At 44.8% G+C, this 23,008-nt stretch overlaps 3 protein-coding genes across 6 annotated transcripts in view; 2 read left to right on the top strand and 1 right to left on the bottom strand.

Annotated features, from left to right (window-relative positions):
* The first annotated feature begins 6,165 nt into the window (after positions 1–6,165).
* On the top strand, positions 6,166–11,751 carry CDKN2AIP (CDKN2A interacting protein). Of its 2 annotated transcripts, none has more exons than XM_083698488.1 (3): positions 6,166–6,897; positions 8,191–8,318; positions 8,793–11,751. In XM_083698488.1, exons 1-3 carry the CDS (start codon positions 6,602–6,604, stop codon positions 9,929–9,931), a joined length of 1,563 nt encoding a protein of 520 aa, XP_083554614.1. In that variant the 5' UTR covers positions 6,166–6,601; the 3' UTR covers positions 9,932–11,751. The 2 variants fall into 2 exon arrangements, with proteins under 2 accessions (XP_083554614.1, XP_083554615.1); XM_083698489.1 differs by having other exon boundaries at positions 6,365–6,897; positions 8,796–11,751.
* A 5,209-nt stretch (positions 11,752–16,960) lies between these two features.
* ING2 (inhibitor of growth family member 2) lies at positions 16,961–22,320 on the top strand (the record flags this gene model as incomplete). 3 transcript variants are annotated; one of them, XM_083756000.1, is made up of 2 exons in its annotated part: positions 16,961–17,425; positions 19,304–22,320. In XM_083756000.1, the coding sequence occupies 2 exons, from the start codon at positions 17,176–17,178 to the stop codon at positions 19,972–19,974; spliced, it is 921 nt and encodes a 306-aa protein (XP_083612126.1). In that variant the 3' UTR covers positions 19,975–22,320. The 3 variants fall into 3 exon arrangements, with proteins under 3 accessions (XP_083612126.1, XP_083612127.1, XP_083612128.1); XM_083756001.1 differs by lacking the exon at positions 16,961–17,425 and adding an exon at positions 17,591–17,928; XM_083756002.1 differs by lacking the exon at positions 16,961–17,425 and adding an exon at positions 17,968–18,031.
* The window catches only part of LOC310852222 (uncharacterized protein), a 46,657-nt gene continuing 44,944 nt past the window's right edge, over positions 21,296–23,008 (bottom strand). Inside the window, exon 32 of the mRNA XM_083755265.1 lies at positions 21,296–22,733. The gene's annotated coding sequence lies outside the window, so the exon portion shown is untranslated. The remainder of the gene's footprint in view (positions 22,734–23,008) is intronic.

The following is a 23,008-nucleotide window of genomic DNA, read 5'->3' as shown; positions in this document are numbered from 1 at the left end:
AACAATTGTTCCTCAAAAATGCAGGTGAAAGCTTGGTTTGTATCAACATTTGCCCCAGAGGCATTTGCCCCAAAGAGGCAAAAAGTTACAAAGCAACAAGCTTTTAAAGTGAAGGATTGTTTGTCATTGCCAAAAGAAGAGTTTTTTAAAAAGTTTACTAACTTTCCAATCAGCTGTGATAGGTTGTATGACTGTGATGATGTCATAACAGTGCTGCATTGCCAATACAATATAATGTATTTCAATGTTGCACTGACTGGGGGTATCTTTTGATGGATCTCATCTTATGCATCCCATCTTATGACTGTTTACTCTGGCTCTAGCACATTCTCACTCCTGATGTTTGAAGCTGTCCACACGTGTTATTAGACACAGTCCATCCCATGGCTTTTTGAGAAATACGCCTGTTTGATGGACTTTCACTCAAACCAGCTGCCATCCAATTAGAAAACAGAAGCTGGGGTTAAGCTGAGATGTGAACACTGGCGACAGCTGTTCCACATGCGCAGATGATAACTTCAGTGGAGTTTCAGCATGAGAAATAAATCAGGTAATGCACATCAAGCAATCACATCCCTTAGATGCTGATACAGTAGGTGGCAGACCTGCAAGCTATGGTTATCTTGGTTGATGACAACTGAAACAGTCGAAATGCACAAATGTATGATGTGGTACAAAAAAAGTGGCCTAAGCTCCGTCCTGTGCTTTGTTGTTTGGCACCGTGAACTTTTAACAACAGCTGCAAAAGTCGCTCTGTCCCAGTAAATCAGGGGTCCCCAAACTAAGGCCCACGGGCCGGATAAGGCCCAAGGGACTCGTTTATCTGGCCCACGGTGACCCCTGCCACCCGCTCTTACGCTGCACTGCACGGCTGCTCACTTCTGGGTCAGACGAGCACTGGAAATAACTTGTGCGTGTGTGCGTTATTTGCGCATGTGCAAGCGTTATTTCCGGTGCACATCCGGGTCGGAGGAGGCCCGTGCACATGTACACAAGCTATTTCCAGTGCTCCTCCGACCTGGAAGTGCGCCGGAAATAGTGTGTGCGCACGCATATGGGCACACACTCCCCCGCTCTCTGCGTGATCAGTGCTGGAGACACCGGCCTGAGGCACAGTAAGTTTGCTGACCCCTGCAGTAAATAAACTGTTGTCACCATTTTTCCTCTCAACCTGGGAAGAAGAGCGGTCTGTCAAACTGCAGATGACTCAATAAAGAACCTAGCTTCCTAATATGATATGTGAGTAATAAAAGTCTCATTGGGTGCTTTTATCTGCCACAGCAGTGAGTGTGGTGGATGAAAAATGTGGTGGATTTTGCCTATATGTCTTATGAGTACACACACACACAGTGAAATGCTAATTGTGCTGCTGACAGAAATTTCTTGCCTTAGCGACAACATCATTCACACTTAACCTTTCCCAATTGCTTTTCAAAAGCCCTTCCCTTTATAGTTCAATGACTTTTCAGCTATTCTTTGGTTCAGAAGCCATTGATGCTCTTTCCTAATAGCTGAGCTCTCTCTGTACAAAGGTGGGACTCAAATCTCTGAAAAACTTCAGTTTCCCCTTTTATCCTAATATCAAGGAGTTGGACTCTCGGATTTTATAAATGCACTCACAGAATGAGCCCTCCCTGTTCCTGCTAACAGAAAAGGGAGGCAACTTGAGTTAATCACCACTTCCCCTGCTGCAGGCCTCCCAAATCTGCTCCAGGTGGTTGGGGGACCCTCCACAGAAGGTGACATTGGGAGATACAGAGGGAAAGCGAATCAGCTAAATCTCTTCCCTCTGCTTCAATTCCCAAGAAGTGTCACATAGGGCACTTCCAAATGACCTGTTTATTGAGCATCATCCTGTTTTGTTTGCAGGAAGATTAGATGATATTGGTTATCTATTAAATGCAGTTACTTTTCTTGTCACAAAAAAGTCTGACCTTTGGGGAAAATGGGGTTTTTTTTGCACCAGATCTCCCAATCAACTATAATTGTACAATGTGAATTTGCTGGTGTGTCGTTGAACCAAGAGTCTGCAAGGTCTCACAAGCTACCAGAAGTTGGCAGAATCTAAGTAACCTGTTAGGGACGCAGGTGGCGCTGTGGGTTAAACCACAGAGCCTAGGACTTGCTGATCAGAAGGTTGGCGGTTTGAATCGTTGCTCGGTCCCTGCTCCTGCCAACCTAGCAGTTTGAAAGCACGTCAAAGTGCAAGTAGATAAATAGGTACTGCTCTGGTGGGAAGGTAAACAGCGTTTCCATGCGCTGCTCTGGTTCGCCAGTAGCGGCTTAGTCATGCTGACCACATGACCCGGAAGCTGTACGCCAGCTCCCTCGGCCAATAAAGCAAGATGAGCGCCGCAACTCCAGAGTCGTTCATGACTGGACCTAATGGTCAGGGGTCCCTTTACCTTTACCTTTAAGTAACCTATGTTACTTCTGAAACCTTTTTCAATGGCTTGAGATAAAGGAATTTCTTGGGATCATGTCAGTTTGGGATACCTAGCATCCCAGCTTTGTCAGGCGATGCAAAAAGATGTTTACCAAGGAATCTTGCTTGTATTTACTTACTTATTACATTTGTATACTGCCTTTCATCCAAAGATCCCAGGGTGGTTCACAGCATAAAAATACAAAATTTTGTGTGTATTGTTCCAACTTTACAAGTATTTCCTGAAAACACACACTCACCAATTTGGCAACGTTGTCCCTAGCTCTCTCACTAGCCTGCTTCTGCTAACTGCTACAATTATGCTATTAAATATGACAACACAATGATTGGGACTTTGGGTGGAGGGTGGAAAAAAATAAGGCATCTCTGACAGTAGTGTCAGTTTTTGAAGTGAAGGCAGAGACACACATCTTTTTGTAAGTGTTGGACCTTTGGTGTGGTAGGGGAGGCAGTCTGGAGCATAGTAAAAAAGCTGGAGATGTTTCTGTGATGCATGGAGAGTATTTCTAGAAGTTCTAAGAGGAAGAGAGAGAATTCATTATAGGGGTGTCGTTTTTCTGCAGCATCCCATGGGCAGGCTAGGCATAATGTATAGGCTGGCGCTGAGGAATGGACTCTAAAGTTTCTGACAGATATTTGAGCTTTCAATGCAGCATGGAATTACTACACAATATTAGGCAATGCTCTACTAATCTTTAAACATGAATCTAGGCATTCTGCCAAAACTAAATCCCAAAACTCGGCACTACACATACTTTGATATACTGGAGGCACACAGTCACATAATGCTCCATAATACTGCTTCAGTTATGTTTATGATTACAAATCTAACAGAATTACAAATCAGGTAGCATTTGCCTGATATTTGAGCAGTGATGCAAATCAAGTATAACCCCTGAATTCACTTTCAAAATTATGTTAGGCTTGTAGAGCTATTTACATGTGATCTAGCCTCCTTCGGTGCCATCCAGTGGAATTAATGTGAATATCACAGCTATACAAGGGGAAGTTATAAATTATGTAGAATACAAAGCATCTTTTTATTTTCAGGATGCCAAAGTAAATAAAGGTTGTCAGGGTGACAGCTAAAACAACACTCAAAACCAGTAATTTTTTTTATAGCAATGCATTCAAATTAATGCTTGCCTGGGGTACCAACCAAAACACACACACACACACACACACATGCATACACAGAAAGAGAGAGATATGTAGCTCTCACTTCTGCAGGGTGATGACAAAAATTCAATGCCATTAATTTGTGTAAAGCAGCTATTACCAATCAATGGCAATGTATTTCCTTCAAAAATCTGGCTAAAATAATCCCTAAGATGATCCAGGACAATACGGGAATGTTTTCACATTACCTTAGCAGACCAATGGTTGTTCCTCATAGTAACCTATGCTATGGGGAGATCATGTGAAAGCAGTGCATGACTTAGTCACCCCCATCAGATAATTCTGCCCTTTTCTGGGGGCTGATAGCACTCATGTAGGGAGGGAGTTACTTCAGAGGTGTCACTAGACCATTGTATTGTGGGACTAACATTGCACCCGTACTTTCTCCAACACAGTGTGAGTATGCTAGTACTTAGGTATAAGACAGCTGCGCCTATAAGAAATGGAGGGATGAGCTATCCAGTGGTACCTCGGGTTACATACGCTTTAGGTTACAGACTCCGCTAACCCAGAAAATATTACCTCAGGTTAAGAACTTTGCTTCAGAATGAGAACGGAAATCGTGCTCCGGCGGCACGGCAGCAGCAGGAGGCCCCATTAGCTGTTAAGAACAGTTTCAGGTTAAGAACGGACCTCCGGAACAAATTAAGTACTTAACCTGAGGTACCACTGTATTATAATACAGTCAGTGAGACTTAGTTGTAAGTGACTAAAGTTCAGTTCATTTAAATGGGTATGGGAACCAAGCAAGTAATTGGCAGCCAATGCAGTTAGGCCAGGATTGGTGTAATATGCTCAAACTGTATTGCACCAGTGACCAAACTGGCCACTGAATTCTGCACCAGCTGAAATTTCCAAATTGTTTTCAGTGGAAGACCCACTGCAGTAATCTGACACAGAGGTTACCAGAGCATAGGTGACAGGAGTTAGGCTATCCCCGTCCAGATAGGGGCACAGCTGGGTCACCACCGGAAGCTGATGGAAGGCACTCTGCACCACTGAGACCACCTCAAGTGACAGATAAGGTAAAGGATCCCTGGACGGTTAAATCCACTCCAACACAACTGGGGGATGGCGCTCATCTTGCTTTTCAGGCCGAGGGAGCCAGTGTTTGACCACAGACAGCTTTCTGGGTCACGTGGCCAGCATGATTAAACCGCTACTAGTGCAACGGGACACCATGCCAAGTGCTAGAGCACATGGAAATGCTGTTTACTTTCCTGCCGCAGTGGTACCTATTTATCTACTTGCACTGGTATGCTTTTGAACTGCGAGGTTGGCAGAAGCTGGGACAGAGCAACAGGAGTTCACTCCGCCGTGCAGATTCGAACCACCAAACTTCCGATCAGCAAGCCCAAGAGGCTCAGTGGTTTAGATCACAGCGCCACAAGTGATAGCAAAGGATTCAGGAGCACCCCCCAAGCAATGCAGCAGCTCCTTCAGAGGGAATGTAACCCCATCAAGAGCAGGCAACCTCCCATCTATCTGGTCTAGGTTACCAAGGCCAGACAACAGTACAGCGCATCCACCACCACATCTGCAGATGTAAAGAAGTAGAGCTATGTGCCATCACTGTGTTCTAAAACTATGAATGACACCACTCAGTGGAAACAAAAAAATTCTTCCAGTAGCACCTTAAAGACCAACTAAGTCAGTTCTTGGTATGAGCTTTCGTGTGCATGCACACTTCTTCAGATACACAGATACACTCAGTGGTTTCATGTAGATGTTAAACAGCATGGGGATAAAATTATATGTATTTTATGTTGCCAGCAGTCCTGAGATCGACTGATGAAGGGTAGTATTCAAATTTAAAAAGTAAAATAATAATTATCTCATTATTTCTTACAACCGTGCTCAAAGGTAGACCTTTACATAATTATCCTAATGTTACAAATGGGAGGAACGTTGCTAGCCCCAACTCCAGCCTATCGAAGAACCCGTGTTCCCAGGAGACTCTCAAGTAACGTTAGGATTGGCCACATTTTCCTAGCGCAGAACCAGGATGGCTGCTACAATTGAGGCTGGCTATGCTGCTGCAGCAGCACTTTGGCGCTAAACGAAGAGCTCAGCACCGGCCAAGCGGCTGCACTTGGGATTTCACTCTGAAGGCGACGCGCCCGCTGGCTCCGTTGCTGCTGGGCTCCCGCGTTCCATTCGCTCGAGACAGCGACGAGAGCGAAGGGCCTCCTCATTGGTGAGAAAATGGTCCAATGATATCTCGCGCCGGAATTCCGGAGGGCGAGAAGGGCAACGACGAACCAATCGCCGAGTCAAGGGGCGGGGCAGTCAGCCATGAAAGTATAGAGGCACGGCTCTCAGTTGAATACGACACCTACGTGACACTCAACACCTTTCTCTATCTCTGCGTGTGTGAGGAGCGCGTTGATGAAAAAAGAAAAGAAAAGGCACCGTAGAGACTTGGTAACGTGAGGCAGCCGTGTTTGTCACTTTAAGTCAGCGATGGCCAAACATGGCCCTTCAGCTGTTTTTTGGGAATACAACTCCCATCATCCCTAGCTAACAGGACTAGTGATCAGGGATGATGGGAATTGTAAGTTTGGCCATTACTGCTTTAAGGGGATAAAGGAGCCCTTCCCAGTTTGTATTACGCTCCTGCCTTGCACGCAAGAGGTAGCCGTATGAAAGCCGGAAGTGGCGATAACACCCTTGCCTTCCCCGCCCTCTTGGATTAGCAAAGGGCTATGGGAAAGAAGCGCAGCTTTTTATCATCATCCTCAGGGGCCGGCGTGGGAAGTGAAGTCATAATGGCTCGCCGGAACTGGGTCTTGTGGGCATGGCCTCTTCTGATACGATCATCTCCGGTGAGGGGATTTTGAGTGTCGGCCACAGGCGCCGCAAGCCAGTTCTTGCGGAAGCTGGGGCCTCGCCCAGCGCTACTTCCCGGGCCTGCTGCGAACAGTTCCCTGTCGCGGAGAGCGAGCGGCGGCAGGAGGCGACTTCCCGCCGAGCACCATGGCCGGCGGGGAGGCCGCCCCAGCGGCGGGGCCCGACTCCGAGCCCTGCCGAGGGGGTGAGGAAGTCGGGGAAGCCGGCGACGCCGGGACGGGCTGGGTGGAGAAGCTGCGCGCGGAGTGCGAGCCCGAGGGGCACTGGCAGCACCGCCGGGAGTTCTTGATTCGCAACGCGGAAGGCCTGCCCTTGTCGCCGGGCGGGGAAGACGGCGGTGCGGGGGACGGAGACAGCTTGGAATTACGGCGACTGACCTCCCTGTCTATGGTGTGGGCCAACCATGTCTTCCTAGGATGCAGGTGAGTCGCTGGCGGGAGAAGTGAAACTTAAAAGCGTTTTGTTTGCGTGAGATTTGTACGTTACTTTAAGGGTAATTAATTTCACAATGAGGAGGAGTTCCTTAAGATGTCATAAACCTAAGAAGGAAAATAAGGCATTCTCCGAATGTTGTTATAAATCTTTGTTTTTTCTCTACAAGCCAATGCACATATTTTTGCAGCTAGCTTATGTGCTAAAATGACATTAATCCCCCATTTTTGAGCAAAAACTACAAGATCATTTTCTGCCTAATCATATTAACTGTATTATCATATTCATATCCCATGTTTCTTCTGTCATGAAGCTCAGGCTGACATACATGGGATTCCTGGGTGATTTCCATTGAGGCACAGACCCAGGACCAGACTTGTATACCTTTAGCAAGGTAGTTGCCTGGTGTACCTGTAAGTTGCTGCAGTCCCACAACACACTCATTGTGTTGATCATGTCCTGATTTGACCATATAGGCCAATTGTGCTAACGCCTGTAATTACTTTAATTTTGCTACCTGTTGTTCTTCAGAACTGCGGGGCTTATAAGGCTTTGTAACAGCCAGCTAAACCAAACAAACGTATCTTCTTTTTTTACTGTTCCCCCCTTTTTTTGTTCATCTAGATTCTGAGATGAGAGGCAGGCTTGTTACTCTGAATACACATTCGGTGACTAAACAGTGCTAAGACTCTAATAACCTTAGAGCATTGAATTCCTCTTGTCTAGGTCTCATTGTTCTGTCTTTCCACAAGTCATCCTGAATGGCAGATAAATTGCTCTTTGCTTCTTGAAACATTTTTTGAGCAGAACATAAGAGGTCTCCACTGAAGACCTTAAATCAATAAGATTTAAGTTGAATCATTATCTTTTCACATTGGGCTTAATGAGGCCTAATTAGAAGTAATTTTGTATTGATCTGATCCATTCTTATATCAGTGCATTGAAAAATGGAATTACTATTCCACAATGCAGATATCTGGGGTTTGGAGAGTGCCTCAAACTCTGAGGCATCAAAAGTTTATTTAAAGTATTTTAATTGCTTTTTAGAGCCAAGCACCCATGCAGCCAGATGTCTGAATACATTCTGACCCTGAAAATAGCTGCCCCCCCCTTTTCTTCTTCTCTTGAGTTCTTATTGCACTACTGCTTGGGGTGTGTGGAAGTGGAATTGGCAATATCTACAATCAAAATAACACGTATGTGTTGGTAGCTGTCTTGAGGATCAGTGAATGTGAACTAAATTTTTCCTCAAAATGCTAATTGCAGTTGCCTTTTCCCTTCAGGTATCCTCTGCAAGTGATGGAAAAGGTGATGGACATGGCTGCAGGCATCACAGTGACCAATGCTCCAACCCACACTCTGAGAGATGAACTGGTTGCCAAGGTGAAACGAGGCATATCCAGTAGCAATGGTTAGCAGATAATAGCTGTGCAAATACACATAGGAGCATAATAAATGTTATCCTCTCAAAAAAGTCAGCCAACATTCTTTAAATTGTCAGTTATGTTGATAATATTATTAATATTTGATCTAACTCATTTTGCTTTGGTAAATCTTACAATCAAATAAGTGTAAGGTGAATTTGATTTAATTCATGCAGAAATGTTAACTGTCAATTTGCCTTCCTAGTAGTTTTATGGCAGTAGTGAGCAAGGAACTTTGATCTAAACTACATACAATAGGGTATGCTGCTTTAAATGTACCTCTTCAAACCAGACAGTTATTTATTAAATGCCTATAAAATTCCTGCAGAGGCCATTAATTGTAAGACTTTAAGGTAACTCAGTTTCCTTGACTCTGTTTCTAAAGTGTGTGTTTGATTGTGATACGGACAGTTACACTTACTGTGAATTACAGACATAATTTGTTTTTAACTTTTTTTTAGAAGGGCCAGAAGAGCCCAGCAAGAAGCGTGCTGTTGGCACAGAAAAAGCTTCTGAAATTACTGGCAGTGATGCAGAGTCTGCAAAGCCAGAAGAGCCCATGGAAACAGATACTAATCCTGTGAAGAACCCAGGAATAGAGGCAACAAAAAATGCAGAGAAGCCACTGTCTTCGACTGCAGCCCAAAAGGTAGCACCTGCAGCATCTTCGACTGTGGCTGAAAAGGAAGCACCTGCAGCAGCATCAGAAGTGGTTCAGAAGGTGACGCCTACAGCTCCAGTCTCTACAGCTCAGAAGGTAGCACCTGTAGCCTCTTCGACTGCACCTCAGATAGTAGCACCCACAGCATCCTCAACTGCAGTCCAGAAGGTAGCATCTGCAGCGCCAGTCTCCGCAGCCCAGAAGGCAGCACCTGCTGCATCTTCACCTGTAGCAAGAGTAGAAGCCAGAGTTGCTAATTATGAATCTACCGCAACCACCAGGCACAAATCAGCTGTGGCTTCTTCTTTGCCTGGCCCTGAATCAAAGCTGAATTACTGTTTAAATAAACCTTCAGAATCCAAATCTGAAAACACATTAGCATCTGAAAAGAAAGGCTCATTGGAAGATACGGCAGCGTTAGCTTCAAAAAGCAGCTCACACACGAGTGTGGTTCCTGCCAAAGTGCCATGCAGATTATTAACAAGCGAAGATGCAAAAGAGAGGCAACCATTTTTCAATAGACTATACAAAGCTGTTGCTTGGAAGTTGGTTGCTGTTGGAGGGTTTAGTCCCAATGTCAATCATGTAGAACTCTTAAACTCATCCATTCAGTCTGTAAAGGCAACATTAGATGTTGAATTTGTCCCATTGAAAGAGCTGGCAGATTTACCTCAGAATAAAAGCTCTCAGGAAAATGTGGTGTGTGAACTGAGATGTAAATCGGTGTATTTGGGAACTGGCTGTGGAAAAAGTAAGGAAAATGCCAAAGCAGTTGCTTCAAGAGAGGCGCTGAAACTGTTTCTCAAGAAAAAGGTAATTGTGAAATTATGTAAAAGGAAGTACAAAGGAAGGGAGATTGAAGATTTGGTGCTTCTTGATGAAGAATCAAAACCATTAAATTTACCTCCAGCTTTAAGAAATCCTCAAGAAATATTATAAAACAGTGAAACAGTCACTGTTTATACTAGCAAATAATGTTCTATCACAAATAACTCAATTACTTTTTATACACTGTATTAGACTCCCATATATTTTGTATTTTTCAGTTTTGAGGAATTCTTGTTCTTTTCACTCAGTAGCAAATGTAAATAATTTGTTATAGATGTAAAGCGTGCTGAGGTATGCCTTAACATATATAGCACATTAGTGTGCTGTTTTATTTGCTAAATAGTATACCAGGTCTTCTATTTTTTAAGGAACAATTAAGGTACAGTTTGCTGTTCAGTCTAATTTTCTAAATCCTACAATTTAGTATCAGTAATGCTCACTTCAGAACTCATCCTTTTTAGCTGCGAACAGATTTGTAGACAAGAACCATTGTATCTGGATTGTAGAAGGTTGTCTAAAAGTTTCTATCAAACCTTTAATCACCTGCTTCATGTGTTGCTCAGAATGTTCATATGCCTGTTTTAAGAAAAGAAGATAGTTGATTTGACTCAAGATAGTTGATTTAAGTTTTTTAATGAAGTAGTAATATTTTAAATTTTAACTAAAATGATATGCTGGTCCTATTTAATATCATACTTGCAAATTGTCAGTCAATAATCACCAAATTACTTCTATCACTAAACACTTCTCTAAGCAGCTTTGACTTATATTTTGTGAGAAATACCATCTTTGCTTTTTTTCTAATAAATGCAGCTTTCTATATTCAGCAATTATTTATGTCTGTGTAATTTGGGATTATTTTTAAAGATTTTATGAAATATTCTGCTTCCATTTCATTTAACTAATGATATGTGCTTATAACTTAGATATTTGCTCAGTCTTAAACACACTAGTATTAATTTGCAAGTTCAACCACTCAAATTAAGTGCTAATTTTATTAAAACCTGCACTGCATTATGACTTGGGGTTGTCAACAAGTATTAACTAAAAGGTGTTGCATTCACACACTGAATCTCATCTAAAGTTCTGCACTGCTGTGATGTTTGCACATAGGTCTACATGTACAGGCATCGTTCTGTTACCTCTATGTTAGTAAATGTTCTCTGAACAGTGAAATGTTCTCACAGCACTGATGGAGCATTTCCCATCGTCTGTTAATTTTCTTCACACCGCACTGCTTTGAGTGTTGCTGTGCCATTTAATAAATATCCCAAGGCAACAACTAGCTATGCTAATTCCAGGATCTGGACCAAAGCTGTAAGATGGGAAGCAAGACACCATTTCTTGCAGCTGAATGAAATACAAGTTGTAAATTACAACAGAGCCCTTCCTGAAGTTGCTTAAATAATTCCGCTCACCTCAGCAACAGAACACGCAATGGCTTAGTCTTAAGGAAACTTAAAGGAAATTTATGGAAGGAACATTTCTGTTCCTGCGGCCACCTGCCTCACCCTTTGCTAAGTCTTTGGAGAGCCCATCCTGAACTGGGAGATGGGATACCAAGGAGTGATAGGGGGAGGAAGAAAGGAAACACTCCTTTCACTAACTTCCTTACGTTGACTTAGGATCCAACTCATTATTCAAATTTTTGCAAATCGATTTCAAATGCATTTTAATAAAATATTGTGTAGTAGGGGTTGCTGACATCTTGGGGCCCATAAGCACATTTGCAAACCTGAGAAATGAATGTGGGTTCTGTTGAAGGGAAGGCCTTGTTGAGCACATCTGCACCTGCAGGTGCCATGTTGGTGACCCCTGTTCCTGAGCAAAAGTGGGTCAAAATGAATATGTGGCAGCTGATTGTTTGTTAAAGAAAGGTAGGCTCCTTTGTAAGAAAAAAAATACTCATTCAAATAAAGATATTTTCAGTTGTTTGGCTCCTGTTCAAACTTAATGGGTTAAACTTCTTGCAAAAAACTATTGGGAAAACAATTTTGATTTCAGTTTTTATTTGTACAGCATGGTAGATTGTACAACACTTATGAGAAGAGAAGAGTGGCAGAAAAAGTAGCATCAAATGGGTATTTCTTTGTGCTTCTTTAATTTGGCCTTGTATAGCAATATGTGCTTTTCAAACAAAAAGCACATCTGAAGCCAGCATTTTGCTATGGAGGTGAATAACCTTTTTCAGGTCACATCCCCTTGTGGCTACCATTCCTATCCAAGGTCATACGTGGCTCCTGGATTAGGCCACGGACCCCTCTAATCCAGCAGCCTGCCCTTACAGCAGCCAACCAGATGCCTGTAGGAACCCTGCAAGCAGGACATGAGCGTAACAACACGCGGCTCATCTGCAATTCCCAGCAGCTAGTATTCAGAGGCATACTGCCTCTTGTGAGTGGAAGTAAACCAGTGATTGTGGCTAGTAGCTATTGACAGCCTTCTATTGCCAGCAGCAGGCAGAGTCACCCCACACACTTCCTTAAACACCCTTCTATTCCCTTACCAGGCATTCTCTCTCACTTGCATATGATCTAGCAGTTTCCACTTTTTTAAAAAAGAAAAAGGTCCTTGGTGAGAACTGCAGTATCAACTTCAGGTAAAGCTTTGGCTACTTGCATCATTCTGCCCATAGAGATAGCAGTTTTAGACTAACACATCCCTTGACTTCCAGTTTAATTTGGGGTGTCTGTTTTACACTGGTACAGAAAAGTGTAACGCATCTGTATGGAAGTGAGTGGAGTACAACCATGTCCTCTGGCGGACTGAAGTAGCCAAGGTGGTTGGCAGTTGTATTTATTTATTGCTACAACCTGAGGTACCTTTTGTTCTGAATTGATTTTGCTGGAAATGCATAACCACCTTCAGCCAAGCAGAAGTAGTGAGGAAGCATATTAATACAGTGGTACCTCAGGTTAAGTACTTAATTTGTTCCGGAGGTCCGTACTTAACCTGAAACTGTTCTTAACCTGAAGCAGTGGCGTAGCGTGGGGGGTGAAGGGGGGCCGGCCGCACCGGGCCCAACATCTGGGGGTTAGGGGGCGCAAATCCACGGGTTAGGGGGCACAAATTACTTGCCTTGCCCCGGGTGCTGACAACCCACGCTATGCCACTGACCTGAAGCACCACTTTAGCTAATGGGGCCTCCCGCCGCCACACAATTTCTGTTCTCATCCTGAAGCAAAGTTCTTAACCCGAGGTACTATTTCAGGTTTGGCGGAGTCTGTAACCTGAAGTGTATGTAACCCGAGGTACCACTGTATACATTTTTTAAAGTACTAGTTAACAATTCTGGTGGTTGTCCAACAAGGGTGGCTGTACTGTGTTAAGAGCTACAGAATTATTGCAGCTCTTACTAGACTCATGAGGTCTGCCCCCACATTCAGGGAGGATTATATCCTTTTTACCTTTTTGGACATTTCCATTTTCATATGTGCTGGACTAAACAAGCAGTGCAAGGGCATCGCTAGCGGATGGTGAATGATGTACAGGCAAACTACCTTTTGGCCTTAAAGCTGGTGTTTGGTTCTGTGAGAAGTCAAACAATACAAGACGCAGCTGGCTCCAGTGTTTGCTACGTGGGACATCTGGGTTCCAGTGTCTGCTTCTGCTACCACATTTCAAGTAGAAGGTTAGGAAATAACTTACAATCACTCTTCACACTCAAGCAATTTATGTTTAAGGGCAAGCATCTGGTCAACAGGTTAAGGAGGCATTCACCTGCCAGGACAACATACACACACATCCTAGCTGTGCTGCCTCCGGGCCTTCCCTGAGCGCTACCACTGGGGGAGTGCTAGCAAGAGAAGGCAGCGGCTCCTCTTTGGTGCACTCTTGCCTGCACTCTCCCTTTGCTCACCCCAAACCCACCCCTCCCACCCAATGCTGCTCAGTGGGTGGGCAACAAAAGTGACTGCTCCTTGCTGCTGCTCCACCAAAAGTTGCAAGGTAAGACTGCTGTTCTACTGCTGTTGTTTCAGATGGTTATCTAATACATTAAAGGTAAAGTTATCTAATACATTAGGTCCAGTCGTGGCCGACTCTGGGGTTGCGGCGCTCATCTTGCTTTATTGGCCGAGGGAGCTGGCGTACAGCTTCCAGGTCATGTGGCCAGCATGACTAAGCCGCTTCTGGAGAACCAGAGCAGAACACGGAAACGCAGTTTACCTTCCTGCTGGAGTGGTACCTATTTATCTACTTGCACTTTGACGTGCTCTCAAACTGCTAGGTTAGCAGAAGCAGGGACTGAGCAATGGGCTCTCACCCCGTTGCGGGGATTCGAACTGCCGACCTTCTGATCTGCAAGTCCTAGGCTCAGTGTTTTAACCCACAGCACCACCCTCGTTCCTTATCTAATACATTGGAACAGTGGTAAATGGAATCTTCCATTTACAAACAAACGAGGGGTCCTCAAACTTTTCTAGCACTTATGTTTTCTGAGTTCCCCTCCCTTTCCAGTAGTTTTTTGGGGGTGACAATTATTTAATGAAGCATGAATGGCACTTTGCACATGCTCAGAGATTCTCTTTCTAATTTCTACAGCGATAATAGGTGCACTTTTTTATATGCAAAATAAGCAAAACCACCAGGATATCGAACAATATAACCTTGTGAGCATGGATTCAAATAAGCCCCGCGTTGGGAAAACAGCAGGACCAGCCCAATACATTTTGGCACCGGATTGGCGCCCTCCAACCCGGCCCCTGCCAGGGGAAATGGGGTGAGGGAAGATGTGCAACAAGAACATCAGGAGCAGAAGGGCGGTATCTGGCGCCCCGTGGATCCTGCCGCCTGAGGCAGTCGCCGCACCTGCAGCGAGCTCATCTCAGGCTATACAGCCACAACCTAGAAGTTTTCAGCTGCCGGAATACCTCCTCCGCTTCTTAAATTCGTTAGTAATGGGCGGGGCGATGCGTTATATTTGCATACTATCTGCATGTAGGTTTAGCATACGCACCCAGACCTTCTGTAGTAAAGAACTGCCCCCCCTACAATCCCCCACATAAAAGAGAGAGAGAGAAAGAGAACCTCCGCACTACGATTTTATATAAAATAGAAAAGGTTTTGCATTTCATACTGCTCGCCATGACCTGGAAAAAAGGCGCTTCCTCAAGGCTTTATATAGCCGCTGTCCGCGTCGTTTTTTTGTAGGGTGTTCTAAAGACCTGCTCTCTAGGCTACGCGCGGAGAACGCTTGTTTCTCTTGGGCCCCTGAGCCCGCCTAGGGGAAAGTCCCCGGACCCTGGGCAGAGAGTGCCGCGCGCTTTGAAGCGCGCAACAACCCGTCTCGCGAGCTCACGTTGATTCCGCCAAGAAGCCCTCAGGGCCGAGCGGGTGGGCGCGGGAGGGGCCTCTCGTCACCTCCATAGTCACGCAGGTAGTGCGCATGTGCATCTTTCACAGAGATCGCCGCACCAACAGAACGGGGCTCATTCTCAGAACGCCTTTTTTAACAATTACTATTACAAATGCACCAGTAGACTTGGATCTAGTCCAACCTATGGGAAATCGAAGCACCACCAATAACAGAATCAGTATGTTACTCAGGAAAAAAAGCCTTGCTGAGTTCCGTAGGACTTACCGTCTGAGCCTCCCAACCAGCAGCAGTAATTTGACTCAATTCCTGCTCGAGCTGCAGCACGGCTGATTTGATTTTGATTTTGTTTACTGTGTTGTACTTTACTTGTTTGGTTTGATGTGTTGTTTCGTGCAGTTTACTCGATAGTCGGTTCACTCGTGTTTACTATGTGCGCCTGGACTATATGTAGCTGGAAACTTCCAAGTCCCACTCATTTCAGGTGCGGGGTAATTTCTAAAGTCACCGTAGCTCACGTAGCAAGGCGAGCAGCACACTATGACCAAGTTACTTTTCTCTCTGCATAAATCTGTCTCGAGAGCATAAAAGTGGACAAGTGGAGAAGCAGGAGGAGTCCAGAGACCCTCGAATCAAGGGCGATCCACAAGTAGAAGGAGAAGAAATGGAGGCAGTGAGAGATTTTACTTTCTTGGGCTCCATGATGACTGCAGATGGAGACAGCAGTCACTAAATTAAAAGACGCCTGCTGCTTGGGAGAAAAGCAATGACAAACCTAGACAGCATCTTAAAAAGCAGAGACATCACCTTGCCAACAAAGGTCGGTATAAAGGCATGGTTTTCCCAGTAGTGATGTATGGAAGTGAGAGCTGGACCATAAAGAAGGCTGATCCCTGAAGAATTGATGCTTTTGAATTATGGTGCTGGAGGAGACTCTTGAGAGTCCCCTGGACTGCAAGAAGATCAAACCTATCCATTCTTAAGGAAATCAGCCCTGAGTGCTCACTGGAAGGACAGATCGTGAAGCTGAGGCTCCAATACTTTGGTCACCTCACGAGAAGAGAAGACTCCCTGGAAAAGACACCGATGTTGGGAAAGATGGAGGGCACAAGGAGAAGGGGACGACAGAGGACGAGATGGTTGGACAGTGTTCTCGAAGCTACAAACATGGGTTTGGCCAAACTGCGGGAGGCAGTGGAAGACAGGAGTGCCTGGCGTGCTCTGGTTCATGGGGTCACGAAGAGTCGGACACGACTGAACGACTAAACAACAACAACAACGTTTGGGAGCACACTGCTATTGGCAAAGTGGTCCTAAAGCAGAGCATTCCATTCCCCCCCCAAGCCCCACGTGGGCGCTCCAGCGTCACTTTCCCTCCTCCCTCCCCCGCGCCAACTCCCTTTTGTTCCCCCAGCCCTTCTCTCCTCCCTTCCACGCGCCGCTGTCAACAGATTCAGACACAAGTGAAAGGGGGAGGCGGGGGGGAGAGAGAGCGTTCGGTTTCTCCGGCTTCATTTCCGTCCCTCTCGGCAGCGGATTGGCTGGAGGAAAAAAGTAGGCGGGTTCTGATAAAGAGTGTGTGTGTGAGAGAAAGAGGGCGAGACTGATCGTTCCGTTGAGACCAGGCACCGGCAGGAAGTGAAGGAGGGGAAACCGTAATTGCATGGAGCGGTGTCTCTTTAAAGTTGAGACCCCGCCCTTCGTTTTCCGCGTTGGCCTCCTGACGTTCCATCCGTCCGGACCAATCGCGTTGGGTGTGAGGGGAAGGCGGGAGAATGCGAACCGGCCGCTCCTTATAAGGACAAGGCCTCGCGCATGCGTGCTCCGCGGTACAAAAAAAAGCGAGGAGGAGAAGGAGTGGGGGCGCGGAAGGGAAAAAGAGGCGGGGAGTTCCAAGTGAGGGAGGAGGTTTTCTTTCGCCTCGGCTGCCCGCGCCGATTAACAGAAGCGGCCGGAGGGGCTTCCTTCCCCTCCCCCCTCCCCATCGCTCGAGGGCCCCGGGTCCGCCGAGGGGGAAGCGGGGTCGCTGTCACGTCGCGTAATGATGTTGGGGTCGCCGGGGCAACAGCCTGGGGGGGCGGGGTCTGGGGCGGCGGCGGCTGCCGGTTCTGCCGCTACTGCAGCTGGCGGGGCCGGCGGAGTGTCCGGCTTCCCGTGCGGCGGCGGCGGCGGCGTGTCGGAGAGGATTCTGGCGCGCTACGTGCAGGACTACCTGGAGTGCGTCGAGTCGCTGCCGCTGGACATGCAGAGGCTGGCCTCGCTCCTGCGCGAGATGGACACGCGCTGCCGGGGTGAGTGGCGGGGGGGGGGAGAGCGGGGAGGAGGGGGCGATGGCGGCGGAGGCAGCGGCGCTGCTCCCACCCCCACCCCTCCAGTCCAACCGCCCTTGCTTTGAAAGCAGGAGGGGCGTCCACGGAGGGGGAGGAAAATGGCCACGCTCCGCCAGCCCCCCACCCGCCTTGGCCCTCGGGGCGAATTTGAGGGGGTGGGCGCTGAGGAATGGCCCCGGCACTGGGGCCCCGGCGGGGCTTGGACCACCCACCCCCGCCCTCATGACCCTGTGACGCGAGCTGGGAGGGGGCGGCGGACGACGGGGCATGCCCTCTGCCACCTTTTTATTTTTTAAAGTCCAAGTTCACGGGGGAAGGAGGTTCAGTAGCAGAACCCGTGTGACGCCCGAGACGCCTCCGTGGTGGGGTCTCCGGTGAGATGCATCGCCCGAAAAGTTCCGAGATGCGAACTTCGAAATTGTTTTCCTTTTTCCCTTGGTTGCACAGGGAGACGTCTCTGCAAAGTTGAGTTGTTGTTGTTGTTGTTGTTGTTGTTGTTTCAAATGCAGTGCAGTGATCACCCACGCATGCACGCACCTGCACAGTTGCACACCGCCCGGTTCCCAGGTAGGGCTGACAGGGCTAGATTAGCTAGGTTTGGGGGCTATCATTTGTATCAACAGACTATATATGTGGTAGGTAAAGTGCTTTTTTCTTTTTAGTGTTTGTGGCAGATGGGTGAAGAGCCATTCAAGGCCATTTACTACTATTCCTTCCACTTGCAACCAAGGGATTCCCCCCCCCCCATCTTTTTACACGGTTTTAGTCTGTTTTTATGACCAAAATACAAATTGAGCAGGTAGTAACACCTCCGGGCACCTCTTTAAGGTGCTACTGGAAGGAATTTTTTTGTTTTGACTATGGCAGACCAACACGGCTACCTATCTGTAACCTCCAGGCAAGTGAAGCAAACAAGAAGATTTCTGCACTGCAGGGGATTGGACTAGATGATACTCTTGGTCCCTTCCAACTCTACAATTCTATGATGTTGTGGTCTCTTGTGTATGATGTTAGAATGCGGATGGAGGTGTTTGGGGAATGGTGTCTTTTCCTCAATATAATTTTTTATCCAACTTCCCTGCAAAATGGAGCTAGGAAACCTGTTTTGTTGTTGTTTTTTTAGCCTGAGGGCCACATTCTTTTGTAGGTAACCTTCCAGGGGGCACACAGTGGGTAGGGCCAGAGGCACAAGTAGGTAAAGCAGTGGGCATGACTCTTGCCTTTGCACAGCAGGCTACATTCTAGCCATACAGAATCTGTATGTTTTACACAAGCATTTCTCTGTTCGCCATCCATGCAAGCAAAGAGGCATTGCCATAGTTCTAGAATGGATTCCCACTAGGCAAAAGCAGAGCAAGGCTGATGAAGAGTGTGGCCTGGGGAAAGGTTTGAAGGGCCACATTTGGGCTCTAGACCTGAGATTCCCTACCTCTTGTAAATTGACAGAAATAGTAATTTTCAGTACTTAACATGTGAAAAAATGCAGCTTGCCATTTCAAGGTAGGATGTCAGGAGAGGAAAGAACTAGAAAAACAAACATGCTTTCCCCCCCTATGAAACCCCAGATTTAATTATATCACTTTATAATGTTGACATGCTAAATGACACATTAGCCTCTAGATGCTTTTAAAAAACTTCCTTGCATTTTGGAAGAGGCCTTGGACAGATTTGTTTTTGCATTTTAATGTGTTACTATCCTTTGAAAGTATATGCTTTATTACATAGCCTCAGATATGTACTATTCACATTTTTAGTACAAGATTAGCATTTGTCAACTTGAAAGGAGTGACTTGAAGGATTCTAGTTCATAATACACTTATTCTGACTTCTTTTTAACAGAAGCGTTAAAAGAAATCGACGAGGTCTATGAAAAATACAAGAGTGAAGATGATCCTGCTCAGAAAAAGCGTTTGCAGCAGCATCTTCAGCGAGCACTGATCAACAGTCAAGAGCTTGGTGATGAGAAAATCCAAATAGTCACTCAGATGCTTGAGTTGGTAGAGAACAGAGCCCGGCAAATAGAGTCCCAGTCTCAGTGTTTCCAAGATCTGTCAGATACAGAGAAGCCCACCGAAAAGTCAAAAGTGGACCCTTGTCTACCAGAAAGATCTTCACGAAGACCACGTCGACAGCGCACCAGCGAAAGCCGTGATATATGCCATATAGCAAATGGAATTGATGAATATGATGACCAGCCCCCTAAAGAAAAGAGGTCCAAATCTGCTAAGAAAAAGAAACGCTCTAAAGCTAAACAAGAAAGGGAAGCTTCACCAGTAGATTTTGCAGTAGACCCTAATGAACCAACTTACTGTCTCTGTGACCAAGTGTCTTACGGGGAAATGATAGGGTGTGACAATGAACTATGTCCCATTGAATGGTTTCATTTTTCATGTGTTGGACTCACTTACAAACCGAAGGGGAAATGGTATTGTCCTAAGTGCAGAGGAGACAATGAGAAGACTATGGATAAATGTACAGACAAATCCAAAAAAGATAGAAGATCGAGGTAGTCGATGCTCTGAATACATTGAGAGCTGCGTAGTTTTTATTAAAAACTGTTTAATAGGCAGACCCATATTTTAGAATAATGCATAAAACTATGCAATATTTTTTACAGTCTGTAGTACTAATGGAGTATTAATAGATGTTAGTACTTTTGTGCTTTTGAATATTCTGCACTAAAAAAACCAAATTCTTCGAACAGGGTCACATGGGAGTAGCACAAAGGGGATTCAAGAGTTCTTGGTCCCTCACTCTTTTTAATTGCAGAATTATGGTGATGCCTGATGAGGACGGACTGGAGGGATAATCATGTTAAGACTGGTATTTTAACATCTGTTGCAGTTGTAACTTTAGTCCATTATAGCTCATTCTGCTGAGAACACTTTCGTTCTATGACGCTTTTAGACTTCAGAGTCTTAAAAGATCATATTTAATTGGGGTTAATCTAGTGTTACATTTTAAGTCTTTCGGGGTGAAAAGCCAACATTCTTCTTTATTGCTTTCCTTGTGATTTCTGTATATGTCACTATGTTAATCTTGTGATGTTGAGGTTAGAAGCCTTTTTAGGGACGGTATATTAAACAATAAAATACGATGGCTAGAAGAGTTCTACTCAGCATTGCAAAGACAGTCCTGAACTGAGGCTACTTGATTTTCCCATTCTGTTCCTTTCCATCTTTTAACTCATGTTGTGCCATCTTGCCACTGACTTCTTGGATGATGGCAGGAACATACAATCATGTTGAAAAGTTTACAGGTACAATGGATGCGTAAGTACTATAATATCTATAAGTCTTTGGACAAGTTATAAGAGTTTGCCTGGACTAGTATGTTAACTGGCTTTTGTGCTTTCTAGGCTCTTGGAGCTGAGGAAAGTTGAGTAGTAGTAAAAAGCAACTGCCCTCTTATAGAAGAGGGATACAATAGATGTAGATGTAGACAAAAGGAACTGTGTTCCTCAAAAGTGTATTGCTTTTTATAAAACCTTATACATAAGGAACCAGGCCTTATTTTTGGAGCAGACAGCAACTGAAGGTGTTCCAAAACTAGATATTATTTCTTTAATCGAGTTCTACATGCCAAATTTGATGACAAACAGCTGTAACCTCTGTCTAGCCGTCTAACATACCGCTATCCGGTTTTTCTAAACAAGGCTTTTTTTTCTCTAGCATTTGAGAGGGATCTATTTGCATTTCACAGAGGTTATAACGTGCATGTGAGGCAATAGCAATGTGAATGAAACGGAATAAACAGCCCAATAATAAATTCACATATCTTCAAACTCTTGTTTCTGCAACAACAAACTGAAACATTTCTGTGGCAGTTAAAGTTTTTGTGGTTTAACTGATCTTTGAAAAAGTACTGGATATTTTCACACACACAAAAAAAGTTATCACGAGCTCTGACCAGATACTTCACTTAAGGTGGACATTTTTCATTTTGTAGGGGTGAGTAGCAGCATCTCTGGGACCTTATATATTACCTAGTTTAACTGGGAACTGCTGTTATTGTTAGGTGTCGGGTTTTATCAGCTGAATCATTACTTCTGTATTCCATAGAGAAATGGGACACTTGTTTCAACTGATTCTGAAACACTGTCTCACAATTTCATGGGGCAACACTGATTGGGAACTATCTTCCAGTGAAAAAGGAAGTCTTCTTCCATTAATAATATGTCTTCTGTTCAGGGTTTTTGGGAAAAACAAAATGCAAGTTCAGATATATGTATTTATTTTGGATGTCTAGTTGCTTCTCCCCAGTGTCCTGAACAAAATAATGCAACAAGTAGGAAAATTTAAGTCCCAAGGTACTAGCATGTTGTTGAAATTCTAAGAAAGAGGATATATTTTGAACAGTGACTTGATCCCAGCTGACTGAAGGAGACTGGGAACTGGTTTTGGATTTATTCGCTCCTGTGTGCTTAACACCATATTCAACACCTTCCACTGATGGTAAAACTTACTTGTGCATTTCAGATCTGTTTCTAGGCATAATAATTCTGCAACCAGGTAATGGTGTGCATTAAATATCTGCACTATTCCTAAACAGGGAGTGCCCAGACTAGCGTCTGCAATTCCTGTATCTCCTCTGCTTCCAATTGACAACCTGACTCTTAGCCCTATCTTAGCAAAATGATAATGTTTCCCATTTTTAAGAAACTGTCATTGCTATGAACTTCTAATGATTTTAAAATAAGTTTGCTTGCTGTGGTTTGACAATCTCCCTCTTGGTTCTAAATTTTGTAAGCCTGGGCACATGCAAATAAGAACTGTGCCACTGAAGTGTATCAATTACTTGGATCTAATATTTTGCATGCTATGTTTTATGAATAAAAACCACTTTGGTTGTAAAAATGGAAAAGAACATTTTTATATTGCCCCCTTTTTCAGTAATGCACACACAGGCTGGGATCCAAAGAAACATATACATGTATAATAAATGTTTTTGTGCATGTGGAAAGAAGTCAGTTTTCCCTTTCACACTGCATTCTCCATTTGCCTCACAAAATGTCACTCCAGGGGTACCTTGACATAGGGTGGAGTGAGAATGAAAGTCCCCAGTACATGTCTGGAACACCCCACACAGCTCTTTAGCTGTGTTTTGTAATATTCTTTTATTTGTATCTGACAAATGGTATTGAAATAAAGCTATAAAAGTACTGGAGTTCTGATGAAAACCATAATAAGTATGAATGCTGAGATTCCTTCTGACCTGCTTGGCTTATATGCTTGAGTAAGACAAGTAGTATTCTTCCCTTTGAGTGTCCCTAAATTTAGCAGCATATAACGACAGGAAAGAGGGAAGTAGGAACAGTAAGCAATAAACGTAATTTCATAATTGAAGGCATTCTATGCTTATCATGTTGCACCTCTTAAAACTGCATCTCAGAATAAATAGGGCATTGATGAAACAGGACATCTGAATGAATTCCTAAACAGGATGATTTTTTATCTCTGTCTGCTTGATGTTAAACTTCAAGTCAAGCCAATCTAGCATGTTCAGAAAGGTGGGATCCCCACTCCTCTCTGCTACATCACAACA

The sequence above is a fragment of the Podarcis gaigeae genome, assembly GCF_964106915.1.
Source record: "Podarcis gaigeae genome assembly, chromosome: 9".
Taxonomy (NCBI): domain Eukaryota; kingdom Metazoa; phylum Chordata; class Lepidosauria; order Squamata; family Lacertidae; genus Podarcis; species Podarcis gaigeae.
The sequence above is the reverse complement of the archived record's forward strand: the minus strand, read 5'-3'. Positions and strand labels throughout refer to the sequence as shown.

Coding starts and splice junctions, on each gene's coding strand:
- CDKN2AIP (XM_083698488.1), top strand. CDS start 6,602: ATGGCCGGCGGGGAGGCCGCCCCAGCGGCGGGGCCCGACTCCGAGCCC. Junction 6,898..8,190: donor CATGTCTTCCTAGGATGCAG/GTGAGTCGCTGG, acceptor TTTTCCCTTCAG/GTATCCTCTGCAAGTGATGG. Junction 8,319..8,792: donor AGGCATATCCAGTAGCAATG/GTTAGCAGATAA, acceptor ACTTTTTTTTAG/AAGGGCCAGAAGAGCCCAGC.